Source organism: Oncorhynchus kisutch, linkage group LG11, assembly GCF_002021735.2.
Source record: "Oncorhynchus kisutch isolate 150728-3 linkage group LG11, Okis_V2, whole genome shotgun sequence".
Classification (NCBI taxonomy): Eukaryota; Metazoa; Chordata; class Actinopteri; order Salmoniformes; family Salmonidae; genus Oncorhynchus; species Oncorhynchus kisutch.
This window is the reverse complement of record NC_034184.2, coordinates 66,128,814-66,146,245: the sequence shown is the minus strand read 5'-3', so window position 1 is coordinate 66,146,245 and position 17,432 is coordinate 66,128,814. Positions and strand designations below refer to the sequence as shown.

Sequence of the window (17,432 nt, the reverse complement as noted above, 5' to 3'; positions counted from 1 at the left end):
TTAAAATCTACCAACTACACTGTGCATGAAAAAACTTTTTAGAGTTTTAATATAGGTTACGCTTTACCAAATAGATACCCATTACAGTGTTTGAAGCAGACCAAATCCATAGATCCAGAGCCATGCTGTTGAAATACCATAGACTCCACCCTACATTCAGCCCCCTAAATTAACTATTTTCGTTCAAAACAACGACAAGAAATGTTTAACCCTTCAGACTCAGACTTTGACTATGTGGAAGGTGATGAAGACAAAATGATCTATGTCAGAGGTCACTGGATGAGTTTGGCATTTGTCAGTGGGTGGGAGGTGTCGTAGTAATTGTAGTGTATTTGAGAGTTCAAATATGTATTTAAAAATGTTTCTAGTGGCTGGAGAATGTTCCATATGCATAAATGCGGTGTCTTCTAATGGTGTTATTTTTGAGATTCTAAAAACAACATCTCAAAAGCATTTCGGCCACCCAAACGTTTTCTTCTCATTTGATTAAGTTAAATGTTATGCTGCACATATCTTTAGGGATTTGGGTTTTGTTGGTTGTCTAACCTCTTTAAATGTCAGTTGAAAGGACATACTTAACCAGCTCATTTTATCAATAAACAAACCAAAGTAAATGTCACTGGATCCATTATCAGTGAGAGTATATTAGTACAATTGAAAATACTGTAAATGTTGCTGTATCGTATGCAAATGATTTCAAATACCAGCTTTTATTTTTTCTATAGTGTTCATATAAAGTGGAAGAGCTACCTTCATTCTACTTCATTACAGTAATAGCCTAGATACATGCCATAGCTGCATAATGCTTATACATCGCACATTTCAGCAATTTAACCTTTAGGACTACCAAAAGGGATGGATGATGAACCCTGATCAAATGTTGCCCCCTGTTGCTTGCCTTCAATTACTGCTCAACATAATGCAAGGCTTCAAGCTGTTTTGAACAACACCAGCTACAAAAGCTATGTGGATGGTCAAAATGTCATGTCAAAATACCATTCCCATTCTTTTTCTTTTTCTTATGTATTTTTAAAAAATGTATTTAACTAGGCAAGTCAGTTAAGAACAAATTATTATTTACAATGACGGCCAAACCTGGATCAATTGTGCGCCGCCCTATGGGACTCCCAATCACAGCCGGATGTGATACAGCCTGGATTCGAACCAGGCTGAAACGCAACATGTGAAGTGTTGGTCGCATGTGACGCCTCTGGCACTGAGATGCAGTGCCTTAGACCGCTGCGCCACTCAGTAGCCCTGTTAATGTATACAGGGATTATCAAGGATATATGATTAATCTGACATACAGTCGTGGCCAAACATTTTGAGAATGACACAAATATTAATTTCCACAAAGTTTGCTGCTTCAGTGTCTTTAGATATTTTTTTCAGATGTTACTATGTTACTATGGAATACTGAAGTACAATTTCGTAAGTGTCAAAGGCTTTCATTGACAATTACATGAAGTTGATGCAAAGAGTCAATATTTGCAGTGTTGACCCTTCTTTTTCAAGACCTCTGCAATCCGCCCTGGCATGCTATCAATTAACTTCTGGTGGCAGCACATTCTTGCATAATCAATGCTTGGAGTTTGTCAGAATTTGTGTGTTTTTGCTTGTCCACCCGCCTCTTGAGGATTGACCACAAATTCTCAATGGGATTAAAGTCTGGGGAGTTTCCTGGCCATGGACCCAAAATATCAATGTTTTGTTCCCAGAGCCACTTTGTTATCACTTTGCCTTATGGCAAGGTGCTCCATCATGCTGGAAAAGGCATTGTTTGTCACCAAACTGTTCCTGGATGGTTGGGAGAAGTTGCTCTCAGAGGATGTGTTGGTACCGTTCTTTATTCATGGCTGTGTTCTTAGGCAAAATTGTGAGTGAGCCCACTCCCTTGGCTGAGAAGCAACCCCACACATGAATGGTCTCAGGATGCTTTACTGTTGGCATGACACAGGACTGATGGTGGCGCTCAACTTGTCTTCTCTGGACAAGCTTTTTTCCGGATGCCCCAAACATTCGGAAAGGGGATTCATCAGAAAATTACTTTACCCCAGTCCTCAGCAGTGCAATCCCTGTACCTTTTGCAGAATATCAGTCTGTCCCTGATGTTTTTCCTGGAGAGAAGTGGCTTCTTTGCTGCCCTTCTTGACACCAGGCCATCCTCCAAAAGTCTTCGCCTCACTGTGCATGAAGATGCACTCACAACTGCCTGCTGCCATTCCTGAGCAAGCTCTGTACTGGTGGTGCCCCGATCCCGCAGCTGAATCAACTTTAGGAGACGGTCCTGGCGCTTGTTGGACATTCTTGGGCGCCCTGAAGCCTTCTTCACAACAATTGAATTGCTCTCCTTGAAGTTCTTGATGATCCGATAAATGGTTGACTTAGGTGCAATCTTACTTGCAGCAATATCCTTGCCTCTGAAGCCCTTTTTGTGCAAAGCAATGATGACGGCACATGTTTCCTTGCAGGTAACCATGATTGACAGAGGAAGAACAATGATTCCAAGCACCGCCAATCCTTTTGAAACTTCCAGTCTGTTATTCGAACTCAATCAGCATGAAAGAGTGATCTCCAGCCTTGTCCTCGTCAACACTCACACCTGTGTTAACGAGAGAATCACTGACATGATGTCAGCTGGTCCTTTTGTGGCATGGCTGAAATGCAGTGGAAATGTTTTGGGGGGATTCAGTTCATTTGCATGGCAAAGAGGGACTTTGCAATTCATTGCAATTCATCTGATCACTCTTCATAACATTCTGGAGTATATGCAAATTGCCATCATACAAACTGAGGCAGCAGACTTTGTGAAAATTCATATTTGTGTCACTCAAAACTTCTGGCCACAACTGTATACACAATACCATGTTTCATGAGCTGAAATAAATGATCCCAGAAATGTTCCATACACACAAAAAGCTTGTTTCTCTCAAATTCTGTGCACAAATTTGTTTTCATACCTGTTAGTGAAATTTCTGTTTTGTCAAGATAATCTATCCACCTGACAGGTGTGGCATATCAAGAATCTGATTAAACAGCATGATCATTACACAGGTGGCACTTATGCTGGGGACAATATGTTCACTTGGCTATGCATGCCTCTCTCTAATATCAATATGCCTCGTCCATTACTGTCCTGGTTAGTGATTACTGTCTTATTTCACTGTAGAGCCTCTAGCCCTGCTCAATATGCCTTAACCAACCATGTTGTTCCACCTCCTACATATGCGATGACGTCACCTGGTTTAAACGTCTCTAGAGACTATATCCCTCTCATCATTACTCAATGCCTAGGTTTACCTCCAATGTACTCACATCCTATCTTACCTTTGTCTGTAGACTATGCCTTGAATCTATGCTATCGTGCCCAGAAACCTGCATCCTTTTACTCTCTATTCCAAACGTGCTAGACGGCCAGTTCGTATAGCATTTAGCCGTACCCTTATCCTACTTCTCCTCTGTTCTTCTGGTGATGTAGAGGTTAATCCAGGCCCAGCAGAGCCTAGCCCCACTCCCCAGGTGCTCTCATTTGTTGACTTCTGGAACCGTAAAAGCCTTGGTTTCATGCATGTTAACATTAGAAGCCTCCTCCCTAAGTTTGTTTTACTCACTGCTTTAGCACACTCTGCCAACCCGGATGTCTTAGTCGTGTCTGAATCCTGGCTTAGGAAAACCACCAAAAACCTTGAAATCTCCATTGCTAACTATAGCATTTTCCGTCAAGATAGAACTGCCAAAGGGGGCGGTGTTGCAATCTACTGCAAAGATAGCCTGCAGAGTTCTGTATTACTATCCAAGTCTGTACCCAAACAATTCGAGCTTCTACTTCTAAAAATTCACCTTTCCAGAAACAAGTCTCTCACTGTTGCCGCTTGCTATAGACCTCCCTCTGCCCCCAGCTGTGCCCTCGGTACCATGTGAATTGATTGCCCCCCATCTATCTTCTGAGCTCGTGCTACTAGGTGACCTAAACTGGGACATGCTTAACACCCCAGCCATCCTACAATCCAAGCTTGATGCCCTCAATCTCACACAAATTATCAATGAACCTACCAGGTACAACTCCAAATCCATAAACACGGGCACCCTCATAGATGTCATCCTAACTAACTCACCCTCCAAATACACCTCTGCTGTTTTCAATCAAGATCTCAGCGATCACTGCCTCATTGCCTGCATCCGTTATGGGTCAGCGGTCAAACGGCCTCCACTCATCACTGTCAAATGCTCCTTAAAACACTTCTGCTAGCAGGCCTTTCTCATTGACCTGGCCGGGGTATCCTAGAATGACATTGACTTCATCCCGTCAGTAGATGATGCCTTGCTATTCTTTAAAAGTGCCTTCCTCACCATCTTAAATAAGCATGCCCCATTCAAAAAATGTAGAACTATGAATAGATATAGTCCTTGGTTCACTCCAGACCTGTCTGCCCTTGACCAGCACAAAAACATCCTGTGGCGTTCTAGCATCGAATAGCCCCCGTGATATGCAACTTTTCAGGGAAGTTAGGAACAAATATACACAGGCAGTTAGGAAAGCTATGGCTAGATTTTTCAAACAGAAATTTGCATCCTGTAGTACTAACTCAAAAAAGTTCTGGGACACTGTAAAGTCCATGGAGAATAAGAGCACCTCCTCCCAGCTTCCCTCTGCTCTGAGGCTAGGAAACACTGTCACCACCGATAAATCCACTATAATTGAGAATTTCAATAAGCATTTCTCTACGGCCGGCCATGCCTTCCACCTGGCTACCCCTACCCCTACATTTGGTCATCTTTCCTTCCAGTTCTCTGCTGCCAATGACTGGAACAAACTGCAAAAATCTCTGAAGCTGGAGACTCATATCTCCCTCACTAGCTTTAAGCACCAGCTGTCAGAGCAGCTCACAGATCACTGCACCTGTACATAGCTCATCTGTAAACAGCCCATCTACCTACCTCATCCCCATACTTTATTTATTTATCTTGCTCCTTTGCACCCCAGTATCTCCACTTGCACATTCATCTTCCGCACATCTACCATTCCAGTGTTTAATTGCTATATTGTAATTACTTCGCCACCGTGGCCTATTTATTGCCTTAACTCCCTTATCTTACCTCATTTGCACTCACTGTACATAGACTTTTTGTTCTCTTTTGTTCTACTGTATTATTGACTATGTTTTGTTTATTCCATGTGTAACTCTGTGTTGTGTCGAATTGCTATGCTTTATCTTGGCCAGGTCACAGTTCCAAATGAGAACTTGTTCTCAACTAGCCTACCTGGTTAAATAAAGGTTAAATAAAAATAAATAAAAGGCCACTCTAAAATGTGCAGTTTTGTCACACAACACAATGCCACAATTGTCTCAAGTTTTGAGGGAGCATGCAATTGAGCATGCTGATTTCAGGAATGCCCAGCAAGTGTAAAGAACTTATGAAAAAATCCTTTAAAGTACTACCGACATACAAAAGCAGTCGTTACATTTTTAATTATTAACAGGACAGGAACATTTTCAAATTCACTCACTTATCAAGAGAACATCCCTACTGCCTCTGATTTGGCGGACTCACTAAACACAAATGCTTCATTTGTAAATTATGTCTGAGTGTTGGAGTGTGCCCCTGACTATCGGTAAATTAAAAAACAAGAAAAATTGTGCCGTCTGGTTTGCCATACATAAGGACTTTGAAATGATTTCTACTTTTACTTTTGATACTTAAGTATATTTTTGAAATTACATTTACTTTTGATACTCAAGTATATTTAAATTCAAATAATTGTATGACTTTCCCTTTTACTTGAGTAATTTCCTGTTAAGGTATCTTTACTTTTACTCAAGTATGACAATTGGGTACTTTTTCCACCACTGGCTATGCCCCTGCCCAGTCATGTGAAATCCAAAGATTAGGGCCTAATGAATTTCTTTAAATTGACTGATTTCTGTAACTCAGTAAAACTCAGTAAAATAATTGAAATTGTTACATGTTGCATTTGTCTTTGTTCAGTATATTTCACATACAGTGGTCTACTGTAAAGCAGTGTTGTTGTTTATCCTGGTCCTGGGAACCCAAATGGGTGCACATTATTGTTTTTACCTTAGGACTACACTCAATAACCAAGGCTTGATGATGAGTTGATCACTTGAATCAGCTGTGTAGTGCTAGGGCAAGGATAAAGACACTACTGTAAACTACTGTAAATTTGAACATAATTCAGGCCTTGGTGGTATGCAATGTGCACTACTTATGCAATGTTATTTTTGAGCCACTAAGGGTCAGTGATGTCTAGAGGAAGGCTTATCTCGGGATAGGCCAATAGGAATAACACACTGTAATGTAAAGTGGTACCAACACATGCTTTCCATGCTTAAATAGCTAAATCAAGAGAAAAGCATATATTTTAATACACATATATAATTTTAACCTTCACTTTAGGCCCAAGCATTTGAGTGGATACATGAAACTGTAGTGTGTACTGTAATAAATTGAGTACTGAAAACATGGGCCATTGATAAAACATTTTTAGACTACCTTTGTACTTCGTAAACACATTACTCATGATGATGAGTTGCACATATAGAAGCCCATCAAATAATATAGGCCTGCCATTTAATAAGATTCTACAGATTCAAAATGACATCTCTAAAATGTAACTTTCTCTACAAATTTGAGTTCTACCCTAGATTGTAGATAAATAAACTAAAACGATAAACTCAAGTTATGACACTTGTATAACAATAATTTTTTAGGACCCAGAACGCTTCTATGGAAAGGAGGAGGAGTTTGTGAATGATTGACATGTCACCAGAGTGCGATCTACAGTGGAGAAAACTACAGCTTGTCGCCGAGTCACTGTGATTATTACAAAACACAGAAAATGTTATTTGCTTCCGTTGATTCTGCTTTAAAAAACGTTTAGACGATCAAAGGATGAATATTTACCGGTAATTTACGCCTTGAAACCTTTCTAGTCGAGCTGATAATGCTTAAAATGAAGCTGCCCATGAGAACGGCGGAGGCAGGAGGAGACGACACGGCCGAGGAACAGCCTGATCTCCATATTCCAAGATCGGTCTCCGACAAGCTCGAAGGTTCCTCCAGACACCCAGGATATCCATCTCAATTGGATAAAGAGGACGTTTTCGAATGGTTTGGTTTGCATTTAAATCCTGCCAAGCGGATCGAGTTTATGTGCGGACTGCTGCATATGTGCCAGCCACTTGAGCTCCGGTTTTTGGGCTCCTGTCTGGAAGACCTGGCTCGGAAAGATAACCACGTTCTACGGGATGTCGAGATAAGGGCCAACAATCCGAATGATCTGGCCATTTTATCAGATGTTATCGACCCTGTCGTGCGCTCCAAACTGCTGGTCTGCTTGTCTCTTCTGGGATCTGACAGCAGGGAGTGTGCGGGAATACTATTTAGGATATTGAGCCATGTGGATCCCTCCTTGTTATTCAAAAACTATGGCTATTCTGTTTCGCCCTTCAAGGACTCTCAACATCACCCGTTCTATTCTCCGTGTGTGGACGGGAAAGCGTTCGGGAGAACAGAACAGAATTGCGGGCTTCCAATGGAGGCAGTGATCGGACCCTTGGAACAGTTGGCGCTGCTTTTTACTATGGCCTCCTTGCATCCAGCGTTCCCTTTTCATCAAAGAGAAAAAGTTCTAGAACAGCTGGACAAAATTCAACTTGCTATAGAGGACGAGAGACAGCAGAATCAGCGCAGAATAAACGCCCAGGTAACATTGATTAGCAGTTAGATAACGTTAACTGGGGTTGTCACTAGTTACCACACAGCCACAAAGACTATAATAAACATGAATTTAAAAAAAAAATCGAAAGCTTTTTGGGCTAAATTTAAGGTTAGTCGTGTGGTAAGGTTAGGTTTAAAATCAGATTTTAAAAATATACATTTTAGAAATAGGCGGGGTTTAGCCATAATTATGACTGGTTGTAGTAACTAGTGACGACCGTTGGCTGGTTGCGAAATGAGTGGTTAACTAACTTTATCTCTAAAGAGTTTGGGCCCACCTGGGTACACGTTTTTGTTTGCCTTAGCACAAATACAAATAATCAAAGTACGATTATGATTATTTGAATCAGCTGTGTACTAGTAGTTCTACTCCAAAAAACAAAATGTGCACTTGGGAGGGGGGCATGGCCGAGTTTGGGAAACCCCTGAGCCAGATCACGTGATATCTAGGGTTCTGACTAGGAGTACAGATTCGACCGGTTCGTATCTTAAACATTCTACATAGGCTTCAATTTCCGCCTTAACTTTATTTAATGGTAAGAAGGCAGGAAAAATATGCATACTTCCCTCATGAAATTGGGAGAATATGCGTACTTTCCTTATGAAACACCATTTTCCACAACCATTCTAGAGTGGCTAACTGGTAATCCCGGATGTTGTGTATCAGGTTGAATCTCAGACCAGGGTTTCCGTTTCTTTTATGTATGCTGCGTTAAAGGCTCTGCATGGTCACTCTGGCACCTGCAGTGGCAGTACAGTATTTACTGCTATACGGCCTTTTCCTGCTATACGGCCTTTTACTGCTATACGGCCTCTGTAGAAGTCGGGGCATTCATACTTCTTGCGCTTCTCAGAGGCGTTGTCAAGGAAGTGAGTTTGTGTTTATACAGGACCTCCCACCCCCACCTACCCCAAACCAATCATGTCAATGCGCAGCTATTGGCATCGGCTAATGGGTATCCTAATAAATCAAATCTAAAGGGAGCCCTCTGCATTGTTACACAATTTGGGAGGTGCACAGCGATCTGGTGCGGAGCTCGATTTGGCCTCCACAAGCTTCTGGATGCTTCTTCACACTCTCCATACAGAGCCTTCAGACAGCATTGACAGATCAAGCATAAATCAGTTATTAGGTTGCAGCAGTCTGGTTTTTTCACCCCAAAAAGCCCATTTGTGACCCATCATCTCTTTTTAGTCTTCTGTTCCAAATGTTTGAAATTGTGTTTTTTACATTGGATAAAAGTACAGACTCAGAGCTCCAAATGGCATATCGTACATTGTAGTTGGAGGAAATATGGGGATGTAATGCTGCTTTAAAATGTGATAAACATATAATCCAGTTTAGGTTAAAAGGCATTGACATTTTTACTTTGATTGTCACACTTGCTCTACATTAATCTGTTGGAAACATATTTAGAAAATGAATACTTATACCAAATTGCCAAAATGGATTCTCTGAACATTATCCCACCAAGTTACTCCATTAGGCAAACCATTTACAGTATCAAATTGCCTACTGTATAATAAAGGTAACCATTCACATTGAACAGCTACAGTGCTGTTCTTTGTTTACGCCCATTTCACATCGTTCACAACCACTAAAGCCGTAGATCCACCCATCTCTTAAATAATTCACATTGGAACACATGCAAATGTGGCCATCTGATAAAGCAGACAATGGTTAATATTTCAAAAATAAAATACTTTATTCACTTCAAGTGCTAACGGTAGTAGCCTACAATTAGGAAACGTAATACACAAAGGCTTAGGTAGAAACAATATCTAGGCCTATATCATAAAATCCTTTTGAGGGACTTTGGTTTAGGTCATGTTATGATATCTTTGGAGCAATATTGGTATTTTCATTGCAAAACTCCTGATCTTCTCAACTTAGCAGTTGTCCCTTTAATGTAACTTGGGTTTGGTTAGCATGCTAATCTATTAGCATTCACACCACAGTGGCTGATTTCAGTAGCTAGCTAGTTAAACATGACAAACATGAAAAAGATTATTGTCATGCATGCCATAGCACATCAGCAATCAACATTAACATCAGAATACAACTGTCTAGCTCAGCTAGCTGGCTTAACATTGCTTCGTCCCGCAACGAGCCATCCTGCAAACAATGGCTCGTTGCGGGATGAAGCAAGCTATAGTGGTACCTGTATGAAACTGTCCAGCTAGCTAGCTATATAGCTAGCAATGAAAACTACTTTTTGATACAGTTGAGACAGTAAAGCGCCTCCCAAATAATATGGTCAAATCCGGGAACTATCATTTCGAAAAACAAAACGTTTATTGACCAAAACGTTTATTCTTTTAGTGAAATACGGAACCGTTCCATACCTCCTCGAACGGGTGGCATCCCATATTGCTGTTACATTGCACAACCTTCAAAGTTATGCCATAATTATGTAAAATATGTAAAATTCTGGTAAATTAATTACGGTCTTTGTTAGTAAGAAATGGTCTTCACACAGTTCGCAATGAGCCAGGTGACCCAAACTGCTGCATATTAGAGTTCGACTGATTATGATTTTTCAACGCCGATAAAGATTATTGGAGGACCCAAAAAAAGCCAATACCGACTAATCGGACGATTTTTTGTTATTCATTTGTAATAATGACAATTACAACAAAACTGAATGAACACTTATTTTAACTTAATATAATACATCAATAAAATCAATTAACCTCAAATAAATAATGAAACATGTTCAATTTGGTTTAAATAATGCAAAAACAAAGTGTTGGAGAAGAAAGTAAAAGTGCAATATGTGCCATGTAAGAAAGCTAACGTTTAAGTTCCTTGCTCAGAATATGAGAACATATGAAAGCTGGTGGTTCCTTTTAACATGAGTCTTCAATATTCCCAGGTAAGAAGTTTTAGGTTGCAGTTATTATAGGAATTATTGGACTATTTCTCTCTATACCATTTGTATTTCATGAACCTTTGACTATTGGATGTTCTTATAGGCACTTCAGTATAGCTTCTGTCCCTTTTCTCGCTCCTACCTGGGCTCGAACCAGGAACACAACGACAACAGCCACCCTCAAAGCAGCGTTACCCATCGCTCCACAAAAGCCGCAGCCCTTGCAGAGCAAGGGGAACAACCACTCCAAGTCTCAGAGCAAGTGACGTTTGAAACGTTATAAGTGCGCACCCTGCTAACCAATTCTAGCCATTTCACATCGGTTACACCAGCCTAATCTCAGGAGTTGATAGGCTTGAAGTCATAAACAGCTGCTGGCAAACGCACGAAAGTGCTGTTTGAATGAATGCTTGTGAGCCTGCTGCTGCCTACCATCGCTCAGTCAGACTGCTCAATCAAATCATAGACTTAGTTATACCATGATAACACACAGAAATACGAGCCGTAGGTCATTAATATGGTCGAATCCGGAAACTATCATCTCGAAAACAAGACGTTTATTCTTTCAGTGAAATACGGAACCGTTCCGTATTTCATCTAACGGGTGGCATCCCTAAGTCTAAATATTCCTGTTACATTGCACAACCTTCAATGTTATGTCATAATTCCGTAAAATTCTGGCAAATTAGCCGGCCCAAACTGTTGCATATACACTGACTCTACGTGCAATGAACGCAAGAGAAGTGACACAATTTCCCTAGTTAAAATAAATTCATGTTAGCAGGCAATATTAATGAAATATGCAGGTTACTTGTGTATCGATTTTAAGAAAGGCATTGATGTTTATGGTTAGGTGCACATTGGTGCAACGACAGTGCTTTTTTTTTCCACGAATGTGCTTGTTAAATCATCACCCGTTTGGTGAAGTAAGCTGCGATTCGATGATAAATTAACATGCACTGCATTGATTATATGCAACGCAGGACAAGCTAGATAAACTAGTAATATCATCAACCATGTGTAGTTAACTAGTAATTATGTTAAGATTGTTTTTTATAAGTTAAGTTTAATGCTAGCTAGCAACTTACCTTGGCTCCTTGCTGCACTTGCGTAACAAGTGGTCCGCCTGCCACGCAGTCTCCTCGTGGAGTGCAATGTAATCGGCGTCCAAAAATGCCGATTACCGATTGTTATGAAAACTTGAAATCGGCCCACCTCTAGTAGGTGACCAACATAACACTAGGTGGTGGTGTGTTGGACACAGTCACTCATATAGAGCCTGTCTACAGTCCTGATATCTGTAACTCCTGGCTTACCTGTGTAATATTGACATAAGTTCAGAGAAACTTGTTTTGCGAACATGGGCCTGTTTTATCAATTGCTGGGCTGATAATTGGACAGTTTACCTCTGTCAAATGAATATGTAGTTTAAAGTTGTGTGTATTTGATGTTCTTTTTGCAATAAAGATGGTGATGCTACAATAATACACATTTACAATAGGTCTATATCTGAAAATATATACAGCCTGATGATATACATACATTATTTTAAGAACAGGATAGTGTAAAGTCCTTTATTCAACTGAAGAGTATGAATTAGGCTTTGAGAATGTTTGAATCCTTAGAACCCTGCATACTCTTTGTTTTAATTACAATAGACCAACATAGATAGCTACTGTAGTAGGTCAAAGCTGTGGGCTGGAAAACCTTGGTAGAGCATGGGTAGAGTAGGCATTGTGGTGCTCAGGCTTCAGACCAATATATATATACACTTCTCACTTAAAACATTCGTTTTTTTATATTTAATTTCCATGGTTTTTACACCGGAAGGTGATTATGCAACATTATTATAATACAGCACAACACAGAAATCCAAGTAAAGTAAAAATACACAATAATGGCAACATAAATAATGTAGTTATTAGTATGCATTTAATATTAACATCTGATATTCCAGTGGGGAAGCGAAAAACCAGAAGCCAATATGGAGTAAACTGGAAAATGTCCCTGATCTCTTTTAAAACCTCTTAAGGATTTGGTATGTCGCCTAAAATGGCATAACCAAATCTAACGGCATGTAGCTCAGGACCTGAAGCAAGGATATGCATTTTCTTGATACCAGTTGAAAGGAAACACTTTAATGTGTGTGGAAATGTGAAATTAATGTCGGAGAATATAACACATTAGATCTGGTAAAAGATAATACAAAGAAAATACATGAGTCTTCTATCAAAAAAACACACTCGTCTTTGAAATGCAAGAGAAAGGCCATTATATCACCATTATACCCAGTTCCTACATTTTAATATAAAAATTGATTTTATCAAACAAAACTATTCTACATTTTTATCTCTGGGACCCTCGGGATGACAAATCAGAGCAAGATTACTGAATGTAAGTACATTATTTACCTTCAGAGGTGTCACGATCGTTATAAGGAGTGGGCCAAGATGCAGCGTGGTATGTTTCCATCCTTTTATTTAGAAGAGAAACTTAAAGCACAAAAACAATCAAGCGAATAAACAAAACGTGCCGCTACTATAATGCTCACAGGCAACTATACATAGACAAGATCCCACAAAACAAAATGGGAAAAATCTAAATATGATCCCCAATCAGAGACAACGATAAACAGCTGCCTCTGATTGGGAACCATATCAGGCCATCATAGAAATACAATTCCCCTAGATAACCCACCCTAAATCACACCCGACCCAACCAACATAGAGAATAAACAGCTCTCTATGGTCAGGGCGTGACAAGAGGTGAATGTATCAGTTGCCATGATAAAAGTTTTGTTGTTGTGCACTCTCCTCAAACAATAGCATGGCATTTGTTCACAGTAATAGCTACTGTAAATTGGGCAGTGCAGTTAGATCAACAAACATTTAAGCTTTCTGCCCATATAAGACATGTCTATCTCCTGGGAAATGTTCTTGTTACTTACAATGTAATGCGAATCACATTAGCGCACGTTATCTCAACCGTCCCGTGGGGGGCACACTGACCCCGTAGAGATTTTAACAAAACAATCTCGCAATCTCGCTCCTGGAGAATACACACATAATCAACATGACTAGGGTATGTATGGAGTAATGTTAGCTAAAGTTATTGTTAGATGAGCAATGCCCATTGCATGTATTATACATTAGCAGTTTCCCAAAGTTTGTTGGTGATTATGAACTGTATTTAGCTAGCTGTGCATTGTGGAAGGATGTGGGGGATATTGTCAACATTGAGTTGTGCCAGTGCACGATCTGTCCATGCAGCTAATGTTTCAGCCTTGTTGGCTTGTAGCTAGCTAGCTAAGTTACTGGCTAATGTTAGTTGGCTAGCTAACTGGCAATAGTGAATGTCCTTGGTTGCTATCTTATTTCTGCTTATTTGTTTGTGCTTTGATGACACGAACATGTCAACGCCAACAGTTTACACCGATGACTTCAGCCATGTGAAAAACCTTCCATAGCAAAATATAGCTAGCTTCCTTTGCTTGTAGCTCTCATCCGACTGTTGTTTAGCTAGCTGCTGTTGCTGGGGCAACCCATGTGCTTTGGTCCAGTTTTAGAAATCGTTGAGATTCGACTGAAAATATGTCAGCATTGTCATAAATTCGACAAAAAGGTAGCAAAACGTTTTGAGCACTTGGGAGCGATACATTTTATTCAAACTGTTGCTCCTACAAAGTTATTCTGACTGGAAGGTGGCAAGTCTAGTGGTCACTTTGTGGATGCTGTAGGCTCTTTCTTATCCAACGACTAGATATTGAGCTAGGTCAAGGCAAGAAATTGTGTTTCTTCCCCAATGCTTATGAACGTGTTAAAAATATGGTACATAGTTCTCTGTATCAGCCGGACAGCTCATGACGAGAGTGTTTACCTCCAAGTTGATTTGCGAATTTTCATTGACATTGGTGTCATATTGGCTTAGATATGATGGTGGAAGATTTTAATTTAAAATTGAACTTCAACCAATGCCATACTTTTGGGAGGGGTGACTATCACCCCCACGATAATGAGTATTATATCCCAATGTCTTACAAAAGGCTGAAAGAGTATGGCTAGTTCTCAATGGTTGACATTTGACAGATGGGGGAAGATGCCGTATTTGTTCAAATGAATCAGCTTTTGCACCAACAAGCACTCTTCCTTTTGAAATACAGTATTTTTTTTGTGGCTTATGAATTGATCCATCCATTGATGGCCCTAAGTAAGGCTGCACATCTCATTTTGTCTTTTAGTGTGTGCCATATTCATGGAAATATCCAGAATTCTCGCTAGGTGTGGAAAATCCCCACTCGAGAGTGCTTGAACATACTTGTGGAATAGACACTGGCTGGAATGCACTTTTAACCAATCAGCATTCAGGATTAGACCCACCCGTTGTATAACAGCCGCTATGCCCTACGCTAGGAATTTAATAGTGTTACAGGGGACTGGTTGTCATCTCTTCCAATACAAAACGCCACCATGGAATCAACCCCCCGAAATACACTTGCTCGTCTTTACGGGCATTTCACAAAGAGTTATGTGCTGTGCTGCGTGCAAGGTATTTGGCCTTGTGGCCTACTGCACTGCAGGCCTGGCGACTCTACAGGGAGAAGGAAGTTATGTCCGAGTGTGGGGCTCAAAACCATGCTGGAAGCCAAGGGCTTGAAACCAACTGAGCATTAGGTGACTGACTGCAGAATATAGGATACGGGGAGGCCAGCCAGGGTCTCAGTTTGTTGACAGAGAGGGATTTCCTTCTTGGGGTGCTGCATCTTAACAGGGTGTCCTCTCTTTCTCCTTGTCTACTCGCCTTTACTGATTTTAAACAAGCTATTTGGCCAAGTGAAAGCAAATTCCTTTTGACTTTATACAGATTGCAGGCCTATATTTGTATTGGAGTGGTACTTGTCACTGTGTAGGCTATAAAAATAACAGACACATCCATGATTTTATTTTCTCCGTACTTTGAATAGGCTATATACTGAACATTTCTGTGACAACCCGTGGTCACGTCCTATTTCCACTTGTGTTTCTAGTATAGTTTTAATACAGTTCTGTGTTGGGCAATCATCCATGTTGACTGTAGTGTTGTTGACCCACTTGTCCACTGAAATAGTTACATCTCTATGTGTGCCTGATGTCATATTTAGCCACTTGGAGAAAGATGTTGAAGCCAGCAGCACACAACCTCACAACTCAGATTTACTTACACTCTCATAGCCAGCAATTATGATCTGAAGAACAGCTACTAGCGCTCAAGTGAAATGGCGTGAGGTTTTAATGTGTTGTTATAGCAAACACTGTCCCAATCCACCCTCTCCACCCCCGCAGTTTACCAGCAAAGAAGAGAGTTCAGTCACTCTGAGCCTAGAGTGACCACAATTGGACCTCTCAATTCCTAGGAGTTTACTAATGAGGTACTTGCTCAAGTACTGGCCTTTTTTGTTGTTGTTGCCTAGGCTACACCAGGTGGAATTGCTTGGGTAAGAGGGTGAATCTCCAACATGTGTTGCTGTGTCCAATGTATAGGACAGGTAGGATAGTGTAAACAGGAAAGTTGCAAATCTGATGTCGAAGAGACGAAAATCTTACTTCACATACTTGGGTTATTTTCTAACTTTGAATTTGAATTCATTTACTTTTTTTTACAGCGTCCCGCTTTGATTGAAACAAATCTTCCCATATATCTTTGCCCAGGGAAGAAGTGGTCAGAAACTTTTTGGACCAGAATGTCAATACATTTAGGATATGCTCAGCTCAATGCTGATCCATTTAGCATACCCTACCATACCATGAGACATCCATGTCTTCATCATTGAAAAATATAAATAGTTTGATATAATTTAAAAGCCTACAAACAGGGTTGTCAAACTATTTTATAATGAAAGTAAATAAATAATAGCTTTTTGTAAAAACCTTTTAATGTCAATAATCTATCACATCAGTTATCTTTTTTTCATATTTACATGTTGTAGCTTAGACCCTACTTTCCATCACCTGAGGTTTTTGTGGTGTGCCCGCCATTGGTTGAGAGACAACATTCTCTTGAATACAGGGTGGGTGTCATTTCAATAATAGAAATAGAATGGACCTATCCCTTCAGACCACTGTAATTTAGCTGGTACACCATTGACATTTAACTTGAATTTACATTTTTATTTCTAATTACTACCACAAAGATGGAGGCCGGTCCACCCACTGTTGAATGTGATCTTAAATGGTCATGTCTAGTCTATGATCTATATTTATATGATTTCAATAGGAAATTGTTGATGGGTTGACAGTATATAATTTAAACAACGGATATTCCCTCCTATTCAATTCAACACTCTCTGACGTGTGGTCCAGAGGAGGCTGGTTGGAGGAGCTAAAGGAGGACGGGGGTCATTGGAATGGCGTAAATGGAACGGAGTCAGACGGGGTTTCCATATGTTTGTGTTTGATTCCGTTCCAATGAGTCCATACAATGAGCCCGTCCTCCTATAGCTCCTCCTACCAACCTCCACTGGTGTGGACCTCCAACCGTCTTTGTGGCACCATTTGAAAGTAGAAATTTCTATGTTATTCCCATTTTAGTCCATTTATCAGCAAAAACATGACACTCGCCCTGTATTCAAGAGCATGTTGTCTCAACCGATTGCGGTCACAACACTAAAACCTCAGATGTAAGTAGGGTCTAAGCTACAGCATATGTGAATATTAAAAAAATATGAGCTTATGCATTTTTTTTATTTTTTTTTAACCTTAAATGTGAATTATGAAATAGTTTGACAACCCAGTTTGTAAGCTTTTAAATGTTATCAATCTCAACCATTTATTTTCTACTGATGAA

At 40.2% G+C, this 17,432-nt stretch overlaps 1 protein-coding gene across 5 annotated transcripts in view; it reads left to right on the top strand.

Annotated features, from left to right (window-relative positions):
* The first annotated feature begins 6,780 nt into the window (after positions 1-6,780).
* LOC109899375 (zinc finger CCHC domain-containing protein 2) overlaps positions 6,781-17,432 on the top strand; it is a 62,643-nt gene continuing 51,991 nt past the window's right edge. For 4 of the 5 annotated variants that reach the window (XM_031836134.1, XM_031836135.1, XM_031836136.1 and 1 more), the window contains exon 1: positions 6,791-7,726. In XM_031836134.1, the coding sequence (XP_031691994.1) occupies positions 6,965-7,726 (762 nt within the window). In that variant the 5' untranslated portion in view covers positions 6,791-6,964. Of the gene's footprint in view, positions 7,727-17,432 lie in introns of all 5 variants that reach the window. The other variant, XM_020494557.2, reaches the window with a different exon arrangement.